The 26,658-nt window shown below is 34.9% G+C and overlaps 1 protein-coding gene across 1 annotated transcript in view; it reads left to right on the top strand.

Moving 5' to 3' along the window:
- The window catches only part of sdt (MAGUK p55 family member stardust), a 182,291-nt gene that overhangs the window by 81,820 nt on the left and 73,813 nt on the right, over positions 1–26,658 (top strand). Inside the window, exons 6-8 of the mRNA XM_073091756.1 lie at positions 8,411–8,526; positions 10,680–11,338; positions 15,253–15,378. Of these exons, the coding sequence (XP_072947857.1) occupies positions 8,411–8,526; positions 10,680–11,338; positions 15,253–15,378 (901 nt within the window). The remainder of the gene's footprint in view (positions 1–8,410; positions 8,527–10,679; positions 11,339–15,252; positions 15,379–26,658) is intronic.

Here is a 26,658-nt window from a genome sequence, read left to right as displayed (position 1 = left end):
CAAAGTAGGGTTCGGGAGCGCTGATAAGAGATGGCGCTGTTTCCCTTAATAACGCCATAGTCTATTTTTTTTACGATGGAAACAATAAAGAACGTGCATCTTAGACGTTATATAGCTACTGACTAATCACAGATAGGTCAGTTCCTAACTAAAAAGTTCTAATATGATTTTGCGTCTGAGAAACAGGGTTGAAGGTTAACAAAATTATGTTGTGTTGTGCTTTTAAGGAAGCGGTATTATGTTACGTGTTTTTGACAATTTTCGATTACATTTTCTCACTCTTGCCCTCGGGAGATATGTCTTGACTCTTGATCCCCTCCCTCCGTCTTCCTACTTTTCTCACTATTTTACAATGCTTCTTGCAAAAATCACGTAATATTTGAAGATACTCCTCTCCATTTCGAAATTAGGTGACGTTTGATTAGATTCAACAACCCCTAAATGTCTCACGTAATAAATGGATTCACTCTAAGTAATTTAAGTTATTAGTATGATTTTCGCAAAATTGTCATCAAATCACACACAATCATGTGAATTACAAACATCTTATCCAGATACAAACAAGTGTCATAAATGGGTCAAACACAATGCCTGTTCGAGCAGGTAGCGCCATTGTGCCGCGTTGCGCACCAGTCGTAGGGGAGACCACTTCCGATGGGGTTTGGTGTGTGGTATACGCTGAAGCGGAGTCTATTCATATTACTATTCCATAAGTATTCTATGCCATCAAAAACATAACTTGTAAAAAATACAAGTCTCACAACTCAGTTCTTCTACCGTAAAAAGTTGTGAGATCCATGTTATACCAAGTCAGTTAATTTATTCAGTCCGTACTTAAGGGACCTTCTGTCTTAAAGTATTCTCTTCATCTTATGAGACCATATCAATATTAAAAATCTTTTATTTTTAAATAAATAGATTGACTTGGTAATTGTACTAAACTTGTGTAATGCGATGTGATGCGATGACAACACAATGTACCTATCTCACAAGTAATACATATTAAATCAAATTGTCCCCCCAGATATTGCCCTGTATTAGGCAAATAAAAGACTGATTTATAATTGTAGGTTACACAATTTCTATTGCAATAAAAATTGTATAATTTGATAAAAGTAGTTTTTCTTTCTCCATTGTATCAATTAATGGTAAGCTTACTCATAGGGTATGTGAAAGATTAAAGTCAAAATATACGTCCTCGGCTCAGTCCTCAGGGGTAGCGGCGCATCTGTGGCCGACCTCAGTTAGGAATATCTAATCCTATCTGGGGTTGATTACAGATGTCCATGGGCGGCAGTAGCCACTTACCATCAGGTGGACTGCATGCTCGTCTGCTACTCCTATATTACATATATAAAAAAATATGACTATAGGTATTTCATGAATAAATCGAAGTATGAAATAATTTTTTGCAATTTCTAGAATTGTGCAAACATTTATCCGATTGGATGTACCTATATTTAACTCTTAGCCATGCCATGCAGCATGAAGGGCGTGAAGGGTTACGGATTTCAATACAATGTGAGGTGCTGTTATATTCATCTTAATTTTAGAAGCGACATTTGGGCCTTTTCAGTGAATTATTTTTAAGCAGTCGAGTATTTGTTTTATAATATCTAATTATAGTTGCATCTATTGTTATGATATAAAATGCTTGAAGAAAGGGCGAAGTGTGTCATTATGCGTCGCCTATGCAACTCACACGATTCAATGTATTCAATGTATTCTGCGAGGGTTTGTTCATAATTTCATTTAAATCTGACCCCATTTGCATGTTCTCCAATTCAAGTTTGGGAGTATTATTAGAATAATAAGCCTGACAGTTGGTATCTGGTGTCAAAGTTATAGAAGATGGTAGATATGGTTTGACCATTTTACCATTACACGTTTTTAGGGTTCCGTACCCAAAGGGTAAAAACGGAACCCTATTACTAAGACTTCGCTGTCTGTCCGTCTGTCCGTCTGTGCGTCTGTCACAGGGCTCTACCGCTTAAACCGTAATAGATAGACACATGAAATTTTGACAGAAGAGGCATAACGGTGGCAGCTATAACAACAAATACTAAAAATGAAATAAAGTTGAATATTAAAGGGGGTGTCCATACAACAAACCGGATTTTTTCGGCATTTTGCGATCTAACTGTTAAACTGTACTAGGAAGACGGTTGAAATTTTTACAATACGTTTACTACTATAACTGGTATTATAATAAATACAAATAAGAACCATAAAACATATTTTAATATACTTATTTTAATTTAATTATACTTTGATTACGTATAATCGTCGTCCCATCGTCACCCCAACGCCATCTATTTGCGTTGCGTGTTATATAAATAAGTATTGTTGAAAATTTACGTTTCATTCATCATCACCCCAACGCCATCTATTGTTGTTTCATATGACTAAGTATTGTTGAAAATCATAAAATGAATTAAAATAATGAACATTTGGTAGTACGGAAGCCTCCATGTGCGAGTTCGACTCGTACTTGGCGAATTATTTTAGTATGAAGCTGTTTTTGCGTGTCGCTGAAAGGGTAAAGATTCCTGCTGAGACAAACGAGGCAATCATTTGAATCTCCAGAAGGGATAACTTTGTGATCGACTTCAGGTAGAACCCCTGTTTTTATGGCATTGGTTAACATGTCCATGACCGGTAGTAACATACCATAAGAGAGCAAACACACATGCAGTCCATATGCTTCTTTACTCCTCATTCTTATATAAAACCTGACGAAAAGCTCGTAGCTTACCGTAGCTAACTCCGGGAATAAGGGTCATATATTATAAAGTTAGATATGTATACGATATCGTTCGTTGCGATTAAATCCATCGAGAAACGGCTTTATTGTAATCGCCTATTGATGGTTCAAAGCGCTTCCGACTGTGTGTGGCTCAAGTTATGAACTCTTGCGTTTTGAACGTAGATAAGCCGATTATTTTCCATGAACTAGTAGCTTGAATACACTTTTGAACTCTCAGGTTTAAAATGTTCACTGTTTACGCAAGGAGTCTTTAATATTTCGACGTACGCGTGTACGTTGTATTGTACATGATTAAAAAAATCTTGAAACCTGATAAGGAACAGTATCCATAAGTCAGTTATTATCACTTTGCCTTATTAATGAAATAATTGATATAATTAAAAAAAAGACAAATAAAATGTATTTACCAAACTACAAATACATTAATCGTCTTTTTCAACCGATAGTTGTGTCTAACTTTATATAACAGTTTGGAAATAACAAAGATGATATGTAACAATAGCTTTATTTCGAGATTACAATAGTTATTTGCGAACCAACAATACCGGTACAGACGGTAAAAAGTGTGTTGAAAAACTAAACAAAATAGTGGTGACCTCGTTTGTAGAGCAGCGGTTATCTTCCGATGTCGACAGGGCCGGATTTGGAGGTGTGGAGGCTATGGGACAATCATTACCCAATTTAATAGGGTGATTTTTTTCGTCAAGTCTTTTTACAAATTTACTGAAAACGAAAATGTATGTGAATAAACAACGTAGTCATTAGTTAAGTTCAAATATTACATATTATTATTAAATTGCGATAAATACTATTAAAAGAAACGCTGCTGACCCGTCGAAATTTGGATATTTTTCGGGATCTCTCTATTGTGAAAGCCCCAGAACAGTAGCTCGGATTCCTCTCCTCCAAATCCGGCCCTGGATGCCGATATAGACCGCAAATCGATAAGTATGGATGAAATCATTCGATTGTTCCGCACAATCTACAATCGATTTATTGATGCCGTGGTAATTTTTATAACTGTCGATTGGTACCCATTAGATAGATAGATAGTAGTTCTAGTGATCCAGTTCGTTGTAACACTTTTGTTTGTTTATTTTCTCTTTAACACGTATAGTGTGTGAAAGACTCATCTCTCCACACTCTCAAAATTGTTATTACCATAACTTATAATAGGTATTGAAGAAATTGGGGCTCTTTTTTGTGTACACCAAAGTTTTTGAGGTTTTGATTTTTTCGTTTAATTAAATGGAATGGTCTGACGCTGTTTGTTAAAGATATCGATACCCTATGTCCTTTACTAAACCCCTGATGTGTGTACAAAATTTCCTGACAATTGCTTAGGATTATAGACGTAAAAGTGTAACAAACAAACGCACCTTCGCACTCATAATATTAGTTACGATTATGTCGTGCGGTTTCCATATTCTCTAATCATTAATTTAATAGAACCATTTTCTTGTTGTTATCTAGGTCAACCATTTTGTTGTTATAAATGTTAGTATAATAAATTCAAGGGTGGATAAAATAAAAATAAAGCTAATCTAAAGCTGGGATGCTGGGAAGGTCGCAGATCTCGCTATCAATTTTGAATCAGGATCCTTTGATCTTTATTGTTCCCATTTAGATTTAAGGTTCCGTGATTCCTTTTTTTGTGAAAAAGGGTGGGTTATTGTTGGTGGGTATGACTGAACTTTATAACCAAACTTAACTCTGAGAATTTTTGAAAATGCTAAAGCGGCAATTCGTCGACCATATTTATAAGCGGTTGAACCCTTTATGCTTCAAATCTGATAGCATTCGCCCTTTTTAAGAATAGCAAGTTTAATCTACATATGTACTATTTTCTGGCCGGAAGTGTGGTAATAGATGCGCCATCTCTTGACGTAAATTAAAATTAGGGAGAATTTTGTGTACTTTTGTCAATTGAAAACTAAATAATTGGAAGTAAGTGCTTAAAATTCACCATAGATGTCGCTACTGGTATGAAATTTTGATAATTTCAACGGGTCTCGAAATTTGCAACGTCACTTTATCAGATTAGGTAATCAGTGACGCGGTGAGATTTTCCCGTGAGATTTTCCTCCACCAAAAATCGCTTAAGGTCCAAACAACTTTTCGCTTGAAAATACATTTAATTTCAGGGCAACAATTATTCGAGTTCTGCTTTTATTAGTTTAACCTGTATGTATGTATTTATATATCAATTGCTATGACTTTTTATTAATTTCACTCCAAAACACAAAATTAGATAAATAATTCGAAAATAGCACCCTTACCCACGCTTTGAGAACAGTAGTTTAATTTACGTAACATTAATTTTCGACAATCATTTTATTATTATATTCTGAATGATTATTTACTTTTTTAGTATGACTAACTATAAAAACGTGGTTTTCAGCTATTTAGACTATTATTTATTTTTTATAAATATTTCAACTTTAAATCCCTCTCCTGTACAGTACACAATGTCGCATAAAAAGGTTTGCCTTTCAAGCGTCCATTTATTATTCTTTTACCAATACGGATTATAGGAAGCACAATAAAATTCATCCCATTGCAATTTTATTGTATCGAAAAGAAACGATTTTACTTTATCCGATTTTACTGCAATAAATCCATTAACCTGATTCTGTACAATGTATAACAAAGTTTCGTTTCCCGATATCGTTTTATATCGGCTATTAATATGCGATTGACCCACAAGTCTTCAGTAGCAATATCAGGACTTTTGTACCTAACTGTACATAGTATATAAAAAAATCGACTGTGGACATGGGCAGGCAAGTTCACAATTTGTTACTGATTTGAAATAAATTATGTTCAAATAAGTATATGTGAAACGTTATTTAATCCGCGATGGTGTCAATGCGAAGTGAGGTTGAAAGTATTGGCAATGTTCAACTCTAAGAGCCTAGATTTATTAATATCTTTAATTGTACGTAATTAGTAACTGATCACCTGTCATTTAGGGGGATTTTGGCTGGCTTCAAAGGGCACGGGACCGGGTGGAGTGGCGCAAATTAGGGGAGGCCTATGTCCAGCAGTGGACTTTAAAAGGCTGATGGATGGATGGAGTAATTGATCTCCGGAATTTAAAAAATCGGGTTACTAAACGTGTCAAAATTTAATGCCAACTTCCGTGCTTCGGCAGGTTTCATAGCACTTTTTATTTTCGGCAGGTTGCATACTACTTTTACCTAATTTCTGTGTTCATTTCTCTTTAATGTCAGACAAGAAATGTACAGCAACAACTCTTCTTTGGACAACCCAGCCAAGAAATTATTCTTAAAAAGACATCTAGCAGCACCAGACCGTTTTTTCTGTAGCCCTATCTTAAGACCCCTGCACACTCGGTGCGCTCAAAGGGCGGAACAGACAAATTTTAAATTCAAAAGCCGTTACATAAGCGGGAGTCACGCGCGTGACGTCACGCGCCGGTGCACAACCGTCTTCACGAGTAGGGATGCACATTTTTGAAAATATCGATATTAATATCGGGAAGTATGATTTGTTGATATTTATACCGATAATCCATAATATTAAAAAAATCACGTGATAATATTGAATTTCGTTGAATTATCGATAGTTCATTAAAAAAAATTATCGCCGCCATGATCGAATATTGCATACTTTCATGACATTTTTTTGGACCAGTTACTATTTGAAATATTTAAAGCGTCGATAGCGATATTTACTATTTTTTCGATATGATAATATACCTATCAATGATATTATCGATATATCGTTGCATCCCTGTTCACGAGGCCTGCGTCTCTACATCTGGTAATTACACGCAGTCTCTGTAGAGTCATTTGAAACATGTATCGTAGTCTTATCTCAAAAACACGTATGTGTATAATTAAAATAATTAACTCTTATTTTGTGCAATCAAATTCCATAATTTGATATTTCTTAATTTTGTAAAGTGGCTTAATGCAAATTGAACGCTTTCTTGTAGAACATAAGAATTTTGTGAGACATACAAACACTTAAATCTGTTCTATATATGAAATATTTAGATATCTGATTAGGGATGGAAACCAGGACCTTCTGTATGTTTTAATTAATATAAATTTTATTGATTGGATTGAAATTATGAAAGTAGTAGATTTTTGCACTAGAGGTTAAAATGAGCTCTTGTAGACTATAGCCTTATCTTTTTCATTCTGAGAGGAGACCCGTGCACAGCAGTGGGACAGTAATGAGTTGACGACGACTATGGATATATACAACACCAGAGGGGTCGCCAATGCATCGCCGGCCTTGAAAGAGAGCTCTTTTTGCACTTTTTTTGAAGAGCCCCATGTCATAGCGCTCCGGGAATACCTCGAGAGGAAGCTCATTCTAGGACTAAAAGTTTCACTGGTTTCGTTAATAGAAAAATTACGTACTAATCGAAAGTATGAAGCCTATACAATATGCAAACGTTAGGTGTGACTATTTTTTCCTGTCACAGTCCTTGAGTATGCCAACTTATTTACCTGTCTGTAGCCGCTTACCCAAGGGTTGTGACATGCAAAGTATAGTCAACCTAACATGTGCATACTCTGTAGGCTTCATACTTTCGATTGGTATATAATTTGTCCATAAATCAAATCAGTGAAATGTTAAAGAAAAAAGAATAATCATATTCTGGACTGAATTTTTTTAGTAAACCCATTTGCAATATACTTTTTGACATATTTAATTCGACTTAAAATACTTTGCTTAAAACAGCTCGGTAAATGTCGTCTTATATCGGGATCTTAGACCATCGGCATTAACCACATCACAGACAGGATTCTCTACTTCTATAAAAAAAACACCTAAATAAGCCTGTTTAACATTCCAGGCATTCCACTCGGTAGTTTAAAGATAAGTTGTTTTCATCCTATTACATCCTATTATATGGAGTGGAATGTTCAAGGCCTCGAGGTATGTTTACGAGACGTACTGAGCGCAGTCATCAAGTTACAGACCAGCCAAGGCCATATCATTCCACTAGTACTGTCCGTCAACTTATACCATAGAACTGTTATTATCTTGAGATTCATATATTAATTTTATGTTGGGATTGGGATGATGTTTCATGTTTTTGGTTTTCTGATAACTGTATTTGGTTGAGGAAGCTTTGCTCTGCGGGTTGTCTTACTCACGTTACTAATAAATGTAATGTAATTAATCTTAACGAAATTTTGCGTACCAAGGATGAAAACTTATCAACTTCTATTTCGATCTTTGACAGGCAAGAATTGGTTAAGATCAATTGTCACTAATGAGTAATTGCCTGTTATAACTAGTGGTACTACTGGAAATTACAATGACAGATGTTGTTGATACACCCCATCCCCAGAGTATCACACTAGGATTTTCCTGTATTGTGGGTATCATGTACACACACAAAGACAAATACACAAACACGCTAACCCAGAAAAATCTAAATTCATTAACCTATTTCCCAAGGAAGAGAGGTTATTTACATATCTATATGCTGTCTGGCCAGGGATCGAACCTGGAACCCACTGCGTATCAAACCGGTATGGTAACAGCTCCGCCATGCGGGTGGTCTATGTTTTATATCACCTTTCATTACTTTAATTTCTATCACAGCTTTCTAATTCATTAGTATTATAGTTAATCTAGTGTTCTTCTACATTCCAGGCCACGGAGACGCTCGGGCTCCAGTATAGTGGTGCTGGGCGCGGAGGACGAGAAGCGCCCGCCCCCGGATGACGAGGCCAACATGCTTACTATGCTCTCGCTTTCTTCAGATACCGGTCAGTACACATGTTTCTTATTAGACGTGAATCTAGTATTCAGTGGTGTATTAATGAATTAGTTTTATTTCGTTTCTTGTGCCTGGTTTTATTAAACTTATTATTTCCTAATGTACCCAAAGCAGTCACCATCGCCTATGGACATTTGCAATAACGGAGGAGTTGTCTCGAAGGCCTGCAAGGTCGGCTTTGTAGCTTGAACTCTTTACACCTCACTTGAAGAGCTCCATGTTTCACACGCTACGGGCACGAGGGGCCCTAATCCAGGGTCCCCGACCTCAGGATGGTTCCGAAATGAAAATATATGACTTACAAGACACGTATCTGCTAAAAATGGCTGTCAACATTTCTAAAATGAAATGTTTTCTTTTTAATTATGACTTTCCAATGGGGCCCCGAATTCTTTTATGCCCAGGGGCTTCTGCATCTCGTAAGATGGCCCTGACTCCGGGATTATCAGGAGGAAATACATTTCACATCTCACACGTCAATTAATGTTACGAATCTTTGTTACTATTTCGTTTACTGCTCCAATTACACTGAATATTATTTTACATTAATGATTCCGATGTACTGACGACAATAAGCCATGTGGTGGAATGATGCGATAATTGTAGTGTGAAGAACTCATTAAAATTGCACAATGTAACATAGAATATACCATAATATGTGATTATATTGTGTAAATTATTTCGCGTATTGTGACAATGTAACTGTTAATGTGATAGCCTAGTGGTTAAGAAACGCGGCCTCCGATCGAGGGGTCCGAGGTTCAAATCCCAGGCACGCACCTCTGATTTTCAAATTTATGTGCGTATTAGAAATTAATTATCACTTGCTTAAACGGTGAAGGAAAACATCGTGAGGAAACCTGCGTACCTGAGAGATTTATAATATATATATATATATATATATATATATATATATATATATATATCTTAAAGGTATGTGAAGTCCACCAATACGCACTTGGCCAGCGCGGTGGACTATGGCCTAATCCTTCTCATTCTGAGAGGAGACCCGTGCCCAGCAGTGGGACAGTAATGGGTTGATGATGAACTGTTATTGTGTTATGATGTTACAAACGTACAAATGAAGTGTTATTTTTTTATGAAATTGAAATTACACACGTTAAAGTCTGCCACAGGTGCAGTTCTCTGAAGACTAAGTCTAACGCCTTACTAAGTTGGTACGAGTATGTCTGTGGTAAGAGAGAAGTTTCTTCAAACCTAAATATAGCAACCCGTGCCAACTACAGATGTCCATCAGGGATGTTCTGTCGCTATGTATCTGTTCCCAAAACTAAATAAATGCCTAATTGTATTTAATTTACATAAAAAATATATATCCGAAATTGAATCTATAGAAAACTGCCGGCATATCCGAAATTTACATATCCGTAACTGTATCTAAACCGGCGTAACATTTCTCATAAATCAATATCCGAATCCTAGATCCGAAAAATTACATAACATCCCAAACATCCACTACCGGTAGTGACCATGTATGTATACGACACGCACTTTTACTACTTCAATTTTAGGATATAAAATAAATATAAACCTATTCTAAGATACCTGTAGTGTACCTGTATGCAACAAAATATCTCCGCCAAAAACCCTATTAAAATTCCACATGCCGCCCTATTTATTTCACGGGCCATTTGATGTTGTGTATGTCGGCTAATCGCGGCGCTAGTGGGCCGGCCCGCGTTACGTTCGGGCCACTTGACAGAACACTGGCTTTTCAAAACGAAAATGCTCCAAATTCCGGGCTAATTGCAAAACGAAATCGTTGTGTATCTAATTAGTTCTTTGGTAATTAATTTCTTATGAAAACTGGAAAGTCTTACAAGATAACATTGTATGTAATTTGTAAATGATCATATTTTTATAATTAAACGCATCTACTGAGTATAGTTTATACTATTTGTTTTCTATCAACATTTTTTATTAAGCGCGTATGCCGTATTTACACTTACCTGCCAATGAAAATTCACGAGAACTCGTACATAAAACTTATTTCTTATCGTTTTACCATTTAAATTAATTGTTTTATTGAACCCTGTTAATTAAAACTCGTTACTATCATATTGACAATTCGACCTTCAAGACTCCTTTCAACGAATTAAAAATCCTCTGTTTTAATTCCAGGCCCCCACCGCGAGATGGCGGTGGATGTTCCGGACAGTTTCATCGCGAGAAACAAGACGCCACCCCGCTACCCGCCCCCTCGACCTCCCCAGGTACGTCTCCGGACTAGAGACGACGAACCACTCCTTTCCTCCGGAGGCTCGGGCACCTCCTTCGGCAGCAAACAGAGCACCGTCCTCCAAAGCACCATAGACATCTCCGGACCGAGCTCCGATGGATCAGGAAGCTTCAAGAATAACAGCACGATGGAACTGCTGTCTCTCCCGCAGAGCTCAGATGGTTCCGGCGTGAGTTTCGGCAGCAAGAAGAGCAAGGGTTCCTCAGAGACCGCCAAATGCGACCTGACATCCGAAAGATCGGAGTCGGTCGCGTCAAACATCACCCACAACTTAAGCGACCACAAAATCCAACTGCTAATATCTAATGGGGAGGATTCTTTATTAGACTGCAGGGAAGGTGTGACGTACTCGGCGCGGACCGACTCAGTCCTGATCAGGGAAGCTGTTTACGCGTCATACAAACTGCCCCCCGGTTTCGATACGACCCCGGTCCTCCTCGGAAGAGAGGTGGCAGTCGACGTGCCGGACAGCTTCGTCCAAATAGTGAAAACCACCCCGAAATACCCGGGGACCGTGGACAGAAAGAGTGTGTTGTTCCAGGTAATGATTCTCACAATGCTGCGCATGGAACATGGTCATCATTGGGAGGTGATACTGGGTTTGTTAGTTTGGAAGAGGTATTTTAGCTTTTAGGAAGATTACGTACTGTACAATTTATTATAATTTCCATTACCGATATCAACTTTATAATTCTTCTGGAAAGTACGAACAACTGTGGCGCCATCTCGTGACGAGTTGACATTGAGGGACACAAATCACTGAATCAACTGATATTGTCCTCTAACCTGGTTAAGAAGTGTTTTGACGACTTTCTGCAACTCGTTTAAAGATTGTGTTATAAGTATTCTTAATCACTCTATTAAAGTTTCTCAAAAAACTTGCACATTATATATGCAATCTCTGTACTGGACTTTTGGAGCGCAGCCGTTTCCCAGGCATCATCACTTCGCTTTTCCTAGCAGAACATCTCCCGTTTGTCAAATGTCTTTTTCAAAAGATTTTTTATAGATGATCCTATTAATAAAAAAATATATTATTAAATGATAATACAGTACGAATCTTTCTAAAAGAAAATGTTATGGGTAACATCGTAGGAGCAATCTAGAAATAGTCTAAATCCATTACAATGGGATTGGAGCTTACTATGTCTTAACACACTTTTTGTAGATCTTATGGTGCACTTACTAAATACAGTCATGATGTTGATTCGTCACGTTGGGTGTAAAGTGGTCTATATCACTTATCACTTCCATATTGGTACGATCACTTTACACTTGTCTGGTGTGGGTTTTATGATAAATTATGGTCATTACTAACAAATCACTGTGTCATTCTCTGCACGTCAATTCATAAATTAAACACAAGTACTTATAAGTCCTTATCTGTTAATTTGTATAAAATATAAATAGTTTTCAAGGTTCTCAGGAACTTTATGGCGAGATTACTTTTTAACTTTTTTAAAAATGAAACGTCATCGTTGATTCCCACAACTAAAATCTGGGATTATTCAAATTCCAGATTATAATATCTTGAATACCTTTGGTCGCTTCTTTTCTTGGATACAATTGACTGTATCCTTAAAATAAAGTAATATAAAAATGATGAAAATCATTAAAGATTTTCACATCACAAAATTATTTAATTTAACAACACTGTAGATACCACGTTTCAAGGTGCTAAAAATATACTTTACCATATTATTTTAACAAATGAGAACAAAAAAGTTAATTTTGTGATAGTTTTGCTGTGCATTTTGAATTTTCTTTAGTTGTTTCCCATCTTTGTTTATCGCCGCACGTATATTTTGCCTAAATTACGGCCTAAGTCGAAATAAAATACTGGAATAGTCTTAATATATTCTAAGAAATATAGGAATAATACTATTTTCCTTGCTATTTTCTGTTTTTATGTACCACAACGTAAGTAGCAAAAAAAACCTATTTCATTTAAGGAGTGACGGAAAAATTTCACATAATTTGTTTTAACCTAAGATCTTTGATTTATTTGTTCATCACGTCCACTTCTTCATCACTCTTATCGATAACATGATCATCAAAAGCATTCAATCCATCATGTCCATTTTTCACGCTTTTTGCACTAAAACTCTTCTGTCCTCGGTTACCGATTGTAATGCATTTTTTTAAATTGCAATTTTAATATCATAAATATTTTGAGAATGTTCCTATTCTGGCTTTCGGCTGTGACTTCAACCATATATGACGGGAAGAAATGGTATTATTTTTTAATAACTGGTAAATATTTGTTGTTTTGGAAATTATTTGAAAATATTTAATGCTCTGGCTCTTTCTATTTAGCCATTATTTCAACGTCGTTAAAAATCTTTAAAACATTTTGCTATTATAGTTGTGGAGTAATCTCTTCGCATTCTTATCTCGAAACAAAATCTTAATTGTCAATCAGTATTAATTTGCCTTGAAATTAACTGTGATTAATGTTATTATTCATGTAAGGACTTTTAATGTTCTTAGAGTTCTTGATTGTGGTACTTATTGCAATGATAAGACCAATTTATTCTCGTAATTTATATATACTGTTCACTAATAAATAATTGACGAATTTTCCGATGTATTTATGGACTAATCTAAAATGCTCGTCGTAAATTTAATTTGTTTAAACCATATATTCAATATTTCATTTCAAGGTAATATAATTCTGGTCTGTTTTGTTGGCGTCACGGATGAGATAATCTGAAATCAGTAAGAATAACGAATTAAAATAACGGTTATTAACTTATTACTAGGAAACATTTTATTATATGCTTTTGAAAATCAGGATTGACTCTGAAATCTTTACCTATATATTTAAGATATATTTAGATTTTAGTTATTTTTTAAATTGAGTGCATGTTTTGGGTGTTCTGTGGTGTTATATTATATTAAACTAACCTAGTTATTTCTTTTTCAGATCATTGGATTTAAGATATGTGTATAAATGTAATATGTATTATGTACATACTTTTAACTAATATTTAATTTTATTATAATAGATTGTAATTTGTTTCCTTATCGTTACTTGAGGCTTTCGATTCTAGAGTTGTAATAATATCAGACTGTATGCGTGTTTCCTCATTTTACTATTATTATTAGATACCTTATCGAAATACATATATTCCCCATATATGGCAGACAACATTATTCCTGTTACGCAGAAAGCTTCGGGTTCGACCCCCGGCAAAGCAGACATTTAAACCATATATTTATCTGTTTCTGGTGTTTGTTAAATTAAGTTAATCTCATTTACGTTGCATTTTAAGGAACGTGCGGTGTAACGTCCATCTGGGAAAACATGGTTGCATTGGATGTCTTTGTTCGATTTATAAAGAAACCTCTTTTTACCGCATGCAGTTTATCTGATGTCTGTTCAAATAATAATTAATTCTAAATATTTAATTGAACTTTTAAATGAGCATATAATTAATTTGGGGATAAGTGGGTACTGTCGCAGGATTCGATTTAGATAAAATTGTAGTCTTATCTGTAAGGGCATAATGCATTGCCATCCCTAAGAACTAAGTTGGAATACCGTATGAGAGTTTGCCTTACACACCCTTCTAAGTCGAACCAACCTGTTATGTGAATTTTACACTTAAAAGTGTGATTCTGGATTGCGTATAAGTACTATTACACACATTTAAATTTATTTGTGCAAGTACAAATTAAACAGAATATAAAACTAATGTTACTTATTTATATAAAATATAAGTTCCAGACATTGGTTTATTCCAGACTTTATGCTCTAAGCTAAACTAACATTTGCATGTTCGAAATTATTGGATGTAGATAAGTAATATTACTGTAATTCTAGTGTTTAAGTTAATTTATTTTCATTACCAATATTGTTTTCCTAATTTATTATTAGTAAATATGAATATAATGATGAGATTTGGGATACAACGATATGTAAACATAATATTGCCTCTTAACGGTTTGCATTGTCGACTCAATTTTTTAAAATATTGGGTTTTGGGAAGCATGTAATATTGTACACGAGTTAAAATATGAAAGTTTTAGTAAACTAAATATACTTTTGAGGTTTCCAAAGCACTTAGGCACCTATGGCCGAGCTTATATTCGTTTTCTATATAGGTAATACATTTGTAGATGAATTTTCATTTTTAGGGGTCCGTACCTAAACGGTAAAAACGGAACCCTATTACTAAGACTCGCTGTCTGTCCGTCTATCCGTCTGTCACAGGACTCTATCCCTGGAACCGTAATAGATATTTAATTTAATAAAGTCATCTAATATTTGATGAATACACGTAATATTTGAAATCCACATACCGTCCTTTTTAACTTTTCTATTAATCTCAAATACCTAAGTAGCATAAAGTCCGTTAAGTGCCAACTCCACAAACTCAACCAAGACTCAATTTCCCGCCCCTATTACTTCACCCCTAGCATAATACCACGAGCCTAACGCGCGCCCGTCAGCAGGTGAACGGCACGGCGAAGGCGGCGCCGGCCGTGCCGCCGCGCGAGGTGCCCCGCGACGCGCCGCCGCGCCCGCCCGCACACGACGTCACCAAGGAGCAGATGGAGTCCATCCGGAAGTATCAGGTCAGTCATATATACTATATTATATTGTATGACAAGTGTATAATAATGTTTATTTATTTACGGTTTGCCAACAAAAGAAGATGCAGCTTTAAGATATACGAGTACATTGCGTATATTTAAATACGTATTTGTTTGAAGAGGGCTAAACGTTCCCTTAGCCCTTTTAAGGTTTTCTAAAACCCTTAGGCACCTATGGCCGAGCTAATATTCGTTTTATTATATTATTTATATTTAAGGGGTCCGTAAAGGGAAGAGGTAGTAAGTAGCCCGTAAAAAGCATAATTTAGAGTGTTTTAGTATTATTTAGGTATGTGTTGCAACATTTGCCCAGGCTTATTACTGAATGTACATATTTTTGTACCCCATCCTCGTCCCTGTACAAAGAATTCCCGGAGTTGTTCTAAATTCTAAACCTTTTTATAAGTTGCAAAATTGTAAAATCGACACAAAACTTTAGTAATGAGGAAGATGGAACCTTACACTTTACATAATATCAAACTGTTCTTAAGAGAGAGAGTCAATGCTCTATAAATCGGTCTGAATGTATATTTCGCTAATTCATTTTAAAATAGAATTGTTTATAGCACGTACCGTACGCCCATTCAACCTTATTTGCAATTCATTATAAGATTTGATATTCACTTATATCATATACCTACTATTTAAGTTAAATTGGAAGAATACAATTTGAAAGATGGCCTTTAAATATGAATAACTGGCCTCTAGATGTGAATTGCGGATCGATTACTAAAATTGTTTAAAATGAAGAGAAAATATGTACATGCTTCAAAATAGGTAAGTACCCCAATTACAGTCAAAAACCATAGCATCATCATACAGTATACGTAAGCGCTGTTTTTGATTTAACTAAATTAAACAAAACGTTAGCTGTACATCCATCTACCTTACTATTATATTTCAATTTGATGAAAGCGAGTGACATTCAAATAATAAGAACAAATTCAAGCCTAAAACCAAACAGTGTAAACTCGAAATCAGCATAATCGAGATCATGTATTTGTTTACAACCGTTAGCTATTGTTATTGTCGCTATTGTCGGAGCTGTGTTTTGTTTGCGCTTCCTGTTGCCTTTGTGGACAGGCTCTGTGAAATTGACGTATGGGCTACCGTGTCAACATTCGACCGAATTATTGTTTTACGAGCTTTACTATTATACTGAGCCCCTTAGGGGATACGTTTTAAAAATAAGAACGAAACGATTGCTTATCTGTGTTATTTACTTAATAAGAGCTCATAATCATTTTAAGTAATTTTAAAATACCGGCCTTTTAAAATTGTCCGTTTTCTTTTCTGTGAGTAGACTTTTATTATTTAGATAAATATTCAGGCTTTTTCGATTAAAATATAGAACATTTATTTGCATATTATTTAGCAGCACATTATCAAATAATTAGCATAACACAACAAAGTATTCTCATTCAAATTACATACATGTACGAAGTTTCACTTCGAAACGACAGTTTAAAGTAGGTAAAAATTGACTTAATAAATTGTATTACTTTGTTTGCTAGTTAGTTACTAAATTGTGTTTTTACAAATGAAGAATGATATTTTTAAGTGTGTAACTAGGTAATAATGTGATTTAGTACTGCCTGACACGTTGTGAGTCGGTAGAAACCGTAATTTAAATAAAAACTCGATTATTACGTTTTAGTTGGTTTCAGACCCTTTCATGCAAAAACGGCCTTGACTTTTTTTCTTCAACTTTAAATAGTAAGTGTGGTACCTTTTCGAAATCTCTATTAACTGGACATATTTTTTTGCGCAATGTACACTTTTAGTCCAGTACATTTTTTTTTCACCGCGACGAGTCAAAGTTGAGGGAAAAATAGTAAAAAAATTAAAATCTAAAAATATCCCAATTTTTGTCATGGTTCCTTTACATCTTATAACCAATTTACATTTCAGTATGATAGACCACCTATCTGATAATATTTAACAGAAAAAATAAACACTGCATCACCAAATTTGTACACGCAGTTAACGAAAGAAGATGAAGAGGGCTGAATTTCTCAAAATATCTAAAACAATTGATAGTGCAAAAACGGTGACACTTTTACTAAGGTATTTTTTTTTCCCAGAGAGGTCAAACCCTCACCTATGTTCTCCCCAAGTTTGTCGTGGTACTTACGGGACACCCTGTATAAAGAGGCTCAAATAAATGAATAAGGATACGCTCATAATAAATGTAAAGCTTAAGTTACATAAAACTAACTAGCGCGCGAATAATACAGCTGAAAACTTCATGCACACGCTAAACTGCTAACAAAGCAAGTATTAAGTTAATTTAGACATACGCCGGCTTTGCAGCGAAAACGGCTAGTCGGCTAAAATACACCGGATTATAGCTGCCACTTAATTATGAAGGAATAAGGTAGGACTAACATATGTGTTTAAATTAGTAGGTTTATTTTTAACTGGTGACTTACTCGGATTTGTACGAGCGTTTTATTAGTTTTAAGAAGATCATTATGTCACGAAAAGTAGATTTAGACATAATTAAAGTTAAATGGCTAAAGCCATTTATATTTTTAGGGAGAGTGATGTGACGTAAACATTGTGAAAACTATGGACAAGTATTTTCCTTAATGTTGTAATGGTGCGTGAGAGCACAGTACAAATATATAGATCCTTATAATGTGGTGAGAGTAAACGAAATATTTCGTTTACTCTCACCACATTATAAGGATCTATATATTTTTCATTATAGACTGGCACTTCGATAATCATCTTAAATTAAATTACGTTTGAAGTGATTGTGATGACAGAAGGTCATAAGATCCTCGGATGTTATCGAAGTATTCGGGTATTTACAAAAATATAGATCGTTAATCCTGTGCATAGTCTTATTTTATTAACTCGGACTTAAGGTAAAGTCCACGAACTGTGTAAAAACTTAAAAAAACAATCTGCGTGCGTGCAACAAGGTGCGTGTAGTCTACAAATTCGCACTTGGTCAGCGTGGTGGGATGTGGCCTATCAGGTCGCCCGTCAGGTAGCCCGTCAGCCTTATCGTTAGGTTAAATAATATAAGATATAAAAAAATCTATTCACTTTAAAAGGAGACCCATTCCCAGCAGCAGGACAATAAATGTAAACTGTACTCTGAACTATATTTTCCCTCCGCATCTAGTTATTAAGCCAAGGTTAAATAACCCTTAAAATGAAGACTTCACTAAAGTAAATCTCCGGTCTTAAGTAACTTAGGAGGGTCTGAATGTCTGACGGGCAGAATGGCCATACATTCAAGTGTTAGATGTAAGCAGTGACCGCGGGAATGCAAATTAAGGACCCTAAATACCGTCTTTGGTACATTCTCCGAGTCCCAAGCGTTCTAAGTTTGCTACGATTTTGGTGTAGCTAATGTAGCCATGTTTTTCTGGAGCGGGACCCTTATGGGATATTTTACAAAAATCTTATGGGTATTTTAGTACTCTTTTATACAAGGGAAAGACTTCCATATTAAGTATGTATTTGATTAAAAAGTTTTCGAGTTCAAATTGTCATAATTGCAACTTACATTTTAGACATTTTGATAAATGACATAAATATAATGCTTTAGCGTTACTTAAAGATAATTTCTGAAAAGGTTTTTCATATTGAAAACTCATACTAAGACTGTTGAAAGCAAGACTGTCCACCCAAAAGCAACACGTATGGTCACATTAGTATAGCGTTTGTAGTTTAAGCCATATATTAAGTTATTAACGATGTCTTTATGAAGTTTTGATCTTTTTCCTCCTAGTGGTTTCTGAGAACCTATTGAATTTGCGGTTTTTGTATTATTATTACTTACAACACCTAGACTATCGAGGTAATAAAGTGAACAACATTCGCATAACAGTAAATGTTTTTATTGATAATCTTTTTTATAGAGCTTTACAGTCAAACAATTACAAATAATAATGAATAATGTAATTATTTCTTAAAAAATCTATTGTTTGTCGATCGATTTTATAATTAATCTTTAATTTAAAAGCGGTAGCGATAGGTCTTCTTTTAGAAAGAATTTTAGGTTTAAGTTTAAGTTGTTACAATAAAAATTTAAATCAAAATAGCGGATGTCTTACCTCTGTCTTGTTCTCTATAATCTGTGGGCGACAAACATGAATACAATGCCCGTCATATTAAATATAATTATTTATTGAAACTAGTTACACAAGCATTAATTGCTCATTTTATATTAATACGTTGTAAATTTGTATAGTATTTATTAACTTTTTTGACTATCATTTTGACTTTACAATACGTAAGCCAAGATAACTCTAATGGCACAATCTGACCACAAGAATGCGTGCGGGCGGACCTTTGATACAATTCCCCGAATACCCAAGCTGACCCTAGCGACCTCTGGCGTTTGTGATAGACATCTCGCCGCGGTAGCCTTGCTTCACTACGATTGTAGAGTTTAGATGTATTTGCAAGTTACTTATGTGTGGCTGCTTTATTTGTAAATCTGACGATCCGCGTGGCGTAGTGGTCACCATGTTGATTTGACACACAAAAGGTTCCGGGTTCCATCCTAGTCAGATAAATATGTGTATGTTGAATTTTAATATATTATGTATTGGGTCTGGGTGTTCGTATTATCGTCTTTGTGAGTGTACAAAGCAATATACGGTGGAGCTTTGAGTGTAGGAAACGTCTTATAAATATTTGTCGTTTGTAATTGACAAAGTAATAAATATTATAATATTATTAAAAATTGCATTTGAAATTGAGTCTTCTCGGAGGATTTTCCAAATATACATGAATAAATAGTATAACAAAGTTAGTAGAAGGCAGACACAGGTAACAGTTCACAATTTAATTAAAGTAGCCACAGAAGTTCCCTCTTTGAATTCTACTCCACACTTTACCGGACTTACTCCTAATGATACGTCTCTATGTAGAGTAGGTACCTTTATAGAGCTCAGTGCTTCGGACATTTATTTACGTGAATAAATACACTACAGTAGAAGGTTACTTTGAATAAAATGCATATTAAATATTCGTACGAATTTTGATGTTAGTTAAATAACGAGTAACAGTGCATTCACCACAGACCTGTAGAGATTCACAAATACTGTTTGAAATTGATTAATTTGTATCCTTTGTGATTTTCCGACATTGAGCTTTAAACTATTATTTGGTTAAGTTTCGTAAATTGTAACCATTTAACTTAAAATATAAATGATTCTTAACATATTGGAAATATAAGAAAGGTGTAATACTAGAAAAATATTATAAAAAAATATAAAAACACGACTGCTTAAAAATAAAGGCTTTGCCACTCCCACAATTTACACAAATCCAACACCTCATACATACGTGTGAAATCATTATCTACCCTCTATAGTCCGATACTAAGAAAAAAATCTAAAAGTTTTGTAATCTCCGTTCCATAGTTAATCTAGACCAATTTCAAGAAGACGGTGATTAATTAAAAAAAGTGCTTTAAAATTTTTCGAATAACTATTTCTAAAACTCCTCGAATTATAGTAACCTCACGTGAAATATTAAGAAATATGATTTGCGCTACTGAAAACAATATTTTACATCTAATTATCCTCTAAACACATTTAAATAGGTCATTTATTCCGGAACAAAGGTAATTAAAATCATCGCATGAACACGATTAAGTTCAATTAATTCATTGTTTCAGCAAGTTAATGCGTTTGACACGATAAATTACATTAGACAATAGAGGAATGACGATTATGATGGTAATTGGATATATTGTGATGTTCAATTAAATTGGTTATTTAAGGTCCTTGATAACTTTTAAGTAGATTGAAATACCAAAGGAGTGTGCAGTTCTTTTTTTTATAATATAGGAGTAGCAGACGAGCATGCAGTCCACCTGATGGTAAGTGGCTACTGTCGCCCATGGACATCTGTAATCAACCTCAGATAGCATCAGATATTCCTACATGAGGTCGGCCACAGATGCGCCGCTACCCCTGAGGACTAAGCTGGAACGCCTCGGAAAAGTCTGTCTCCCATATCACACCCTTCAAACCGGAACACAGTAGCGTCTAACACTGCTGTTATTAGGCAGAAATAGGTATGGCGGTGGTACCGCCGGAGTCGAATCACAAAGGGTTCTACCACCTTCAACCACCTGGTTACTGCCGCGTAGCTGTAGAAAGTCAACTTCTTATAGAATAAGGGATCTAAATGAAACCGATGATAGATGCGTCGTTACTCATGAGGACTAAGATACTCGCCTTATATGTAAAATAGTCGGTATCCACTCCCTTCACCCTATTGCTTCACCCTAGTTGGTGTGGTTGGGAAGATACCACCATTTCCTAGACTAGACCTAGCACTGATTTTGTAGCACAGTGCTATCAGCTTACTTTATGATTTATATTTCAACTTTTCACACAAAGTAACGAGCGAAAACTCATAAAAATACATACAAAAGGTATTAAAAGCCATAAATTATTAATCTACATGTGGTCGTTTATCCATTCAGCGGCAGTCGGCCGCTCTCGAAAGGTCCGCTTTACAAAATTTCAACGGAACAAATGCGGGTATCCTAGAACAATGTTGGGTAATTCCCAACGGAGACAAATAGCCTCGTTCTTTGTCGTTTTATTCTTTTTTCGTTGAATGTATGACTGCGGGTTTTATGTCCCACTGCTGGGCAAGGGTCTCGTCCCCTAGTTGTTAAGTATACATTACATTATGTTATTAGTACGTTTAGTCAATGACTTCATTAAATATGGCTCTAAATATCCCACTACAATTAACAAAATGCATACATTTTGCACGCCCAATGTGGTAGAACATAAGATACTTGTTATAAATTTAAGATCCTTCTAAAATACTATGTTCTTGCAAATAAATGATTTGATTTGATTGACTACTTGGCATATCACTGGATTCTTTCGATAGTTGTGGAGTCTATTTAATATTACTGAAACATGTGTTTTATTGAATGACAAGAAATACTCTATAGCCTATGTTCATCATAGATAATCAAGGATTCTAATGGTAAAAGAATTTTTAAAATCGGTCCAATAGTTTCGGAGCCTATTCAATACAAACAAACAAACACTCAACTCTTTCCTCTTTATAATATTAGTATAGATAGTATAGACGTAGAGATATGAAGTTACCTTGCTAATGTTACTGTTGACTAATTTTTAAATAATTATTGCTTACTCAGGGGTTGCTTCGAAATAAGTAGGCTATGTTCTTCAGCACTCTATTATTTATATTATTACCATATTAATTTTCATTATGTTCAGAAGATGAACCAGCGGATTGAGCTTCCGGATTTGTGGTTATTACTTACCTTCGCATTTAATATTATAATACTATTATGGATATATTATGCCCCGAAAATAAAGCGAACTTTACACGGTATGTTAGAAAGCATAAATGAGTAAAGAAGAAAAGTAGAACATTGTTGAATAAATCCAGTATTTTGTATGGATTACTTTTTATGACATGTCTCTCAAACACTATATGTTTTTAGAGCTTTTATATGGGCTATATGAGTTATTTTTAATGCGTGCGTTCCTACCGAACTTTTAAATTTATTCGGCACGTTAAAAAGAATAAAAAATTTCGTACGCGCAGTCTTTAATCTTCAGAGCGCTAGCCTGAAATGTACGCGAAAACAAAAGCGGCGATCCTAGAACAATGTTGCTAATTCGCAAAAAATAATATGGATTGTTTTTTTAAGAATTGCTTACATTACAGTATATTTTATAGCTTTTACATGTGTCATTTTAGAATGCGTGTACTTTATCCGCATACAATTCTTAAAGAAAAGTTTTTACTTATTCGGCTTTAATCTTGAGAGCGCTAGGCTGAAATGTACGCGAGAACAAAAGCGGCGATCCTAGAACAATGTTGGCTAATTCGCTACAGCAGATCCCAAATGGCCGTATTAATTAAATTCTTTGTGAACGAGATGTTTCCTTGTAACATAAATACAGCGGGTAAATGCAACGGGGAAGTTTTAAAGGGAAAAAGTAGCGTGTATTTGCTTTGTAGCGGTTGTACTATTCCAGTTTACTTTTAACCGATGAAAAAGTGTTAGTTTTATGCTTAGGGCGGCACTTTGATAATGTTAGCTGACATAATATTTAGAGTTGTATGCGTAATTAGTAATTTTGTCGTTATGAGTCTGAGATTAACTTGTAATTAAAGGTAAAGGTGGTAGAATGCTTCGTGATTTGACAGCGGATGTATCGCCACAGCTATATCTGCCTTATAATAATAGTGTTGAGCAGAACTGTGTTCTAGTTTAAGGGGTGTAGTAAGGAATACGAGGCGTTCCAACTTAGTCCTGAGGTGTAGTTGCATTTGTGGCTAACCTTAGGTAGTTGTCTTATTATTTACTGGGTGATTATAGATGTTTATTGGCAGCAGTGGCCACATACCAGTAGGCTGCATTCTCTTTTGCTAGTTCTATCATATGATATTCGCTAAATAAAATGATATTAACTGCGTTTAAAAATCTTAACGTTATTAATTTTAATGAATACTTACAAAGCGTTGAGATATTTAAGGAGTAAGTACATAAGCATCAAAAGTAATATAAACCTCAGATTTATTGGGAGCATGCCAAAATTATTATTATCATAGTGTAAGAGCCTGTTTTACAGATCATTTAGTTTTTACCTTGGAACAAAGGGAAAATATACGAGTTAGCGTGTCGCGCAAAACTGGCATACTACGAATAAAGTGTGGAACTTGCGTAGTATAAACGAATTGCGCACACATATTTACCCGACTGCGGAAGGCAATGTTTTTCGTAGATAATATGCATGTGTGTGTATCAGTCTTTGACATGCCCTGCAACCCTAACGGCTTGACGGATTTTAACATATGAGGTGTCGATGGATTAGTCTTAATTATAGAAGTGACCATAGGCTATATTTTAAAGCAACCGTTTTTCGATAAATGCTACAATGTGCCGGTCTTACGGGATTGCAAATTTTACAAAGATTTATTTTGCATGACTTACGTTCGTTCGTACGTTGTTGTACGAACCAATCACAAAATCAATCGTAAGTACAAATCAGCTTCAGTGCAAGGCGATGTCTTATTTTATTTTGATCTGAGACTTTCATAGCAATATGCATAACAACACTGCTTATTCAAAGCAAGTATTCCTTCAAGTCCACGGGATAATAAAAATAAAATTTATTCATATTATGTAAGCGTCATCGTTAGCACAGATTGTATATTTTGCATCGACTACGTAGGATTGTCACTATTTCGTCTCAATTAGGGCTGATGCGTCTAAACTCTTAATAAAAAAAGCAATTGTGTCGACCATCTTAGTCTTCAGATGTGGTGGTTCAAAGCACATGTGACCTTCAGATAGAATCTCTTTTTTATGTTCCAATTAGGTGAGCTTTATGCTTGTATATTATTTTAATCTAATACCAGTAGTTTTAAAAACAAAAACCTAACTGCTTAAAAATAGTAAAATGAAAAGGTAAGTAATGCCTATGTCACAATTAGACGAATCCAACGACTTCTCCTATATTAAAATTTGTAAAGCCGTCTGAGCTGCGTGAAATGCAAAAGAATTAGACATAGACGCTCGAAAAACATTACCTTCCGCTGACGTATGTAAAAAATAAATTTAAAAAACCTTTTTTGACAACCCTAGTTTTTATGAACACTACAATGTATTCCACTAACACAAAAGACTGATCAATAAACAAACAGGTTCTATTTTGCTTACGGGGCTTCGAGTACTGGAGTTAACTTTTGCTATTATTTGTTGTTAGCTAGTTGGAGTAGCGAACAATAGATTGATCAAAGGAAGTCCAGGTTTGCTCAATGGACCTGTTTCAATGCATATTTTAGGGTTACCACGCGGGAGGAATTAAAATTTAAAATATTTTTCTTTTTGTTATAAAAGTATATTACTTTTCGCTAAAGGGCTCAAAAATAATGATCAAAAATAAATAGTGTTTTCTACAAATCTAAGAACATTTCAGATAAAGTCGCTATTATATCGTCACTGGAAAGGCTACAAGTAGCCCTTTTGCGTTTGCCCTTTTCCTGTGATGGTATTTTAACAAGCTAAACACAGTTATTAAATACAGGTCACTTTTCACTGTCTTTATTACCCTTCTGACATTTACACGTTATTAATAATAAAAATCAAGTATCTAATTGTCGCTAATCAAAGATCGTAATTAGACAATTTCTCGTAGGCAAAATTGATCAAATATCGATATTTGGTTGGCAAAATATAGGACAGATTGGTCATTAATTTACTATTAACGGGTGTTAGTCATTCTAAGTACATATGAAACTTAATGAGCACCTAAGAATTAAGTCGTAAGGGCATAAGCATAACTTTATTGCCCATTGTTCCTCATCTCAGTAAACTGGAACAATATCCGATAACATATATTGAAATAACTTAACAATTTTATTGAATAACAGGTCTTTTTGGCCATTAATATAAGCGTTCTCTACACATTTTGGACACTTGGACCTTTTGCTACTTAGTTTTATTTTGATACCACATAATAGTACATTTGTTTTGATAGTAATGCGTCTCTACGAATAGAACAACTGATAAAGTGTACCTCAAAGGGAAAAGTTCTAACGCGTCATATATATTATTACCTTTTAAAATAAATATTATTAGCTGTAGCCTTCTTTGAAGGATCTGCTGAAGCAGAGAGTATTATAAGATTTTCCAACATCTAGTTGTCAGAAGTTGCAACGTTCTCCTGTTTTATGTAGAGACAATAAATTAGTCAAGATGGGTAGAAGATGGCCAGTATTTTCGCTTGTTACTTTGACTAAATATTGCAGTGTGAAATTAATACTATTAGGCAAAAAATACATACAGCCGAATACAGAAACTCCTTCTTTTTGAAGTTATAAAAAAATAGCAGCAGTGGTGTCAAGGAACTTGAACTACGGAAAGATCTACCTCGTTCAAACCTATTACGCAAGTGTTTTAAACTTCAGACCGTAACGTTCAAAGAGATTTAAGGCTTTCTACTCACATTGCGATTAATTATGTACACGTCAAACTGACAAGGATTATAATAGTTCTGTCTACTTATTTTACAATGTGTCAATATTTTTTTAAATCCTACGTTTTTGTCAGAACGTTTGCTCTATATTTCTCTCTCTCGTTCGCTCTCTTATGTATGTAAATGTATTTGTTACATTAATACATATTTGCATGCTTAATTAACTTATACATTCATATATAATATTTTTTATCTACTCTTTTTTATGACGCCATTAACATTATATGTAATTTTTTGCTCAACC

Source organism: Epargyreus clarus, unplaced genomic scaffold (assembly GCF_041222505.1).
Source record: "Epargyreus clarus isolate Ecla_fem2 unplaced genomic scaffold, WU_Ecla_fem_2.2 ptg000001l, whole genome shotgun sequence".
In the NCBI taxonomy this organism is placed as follows: Eukaryota; Metazoa; Arthropoda; class Insecta; order Lepidoptera; family Hesperiidae; genus Epargyreus; species Epargyreus clarus.
Note: the sequence above shows the minus strand (reverse complement) of the source record. Positions and strands in the feature narration are given on the sequence as shown.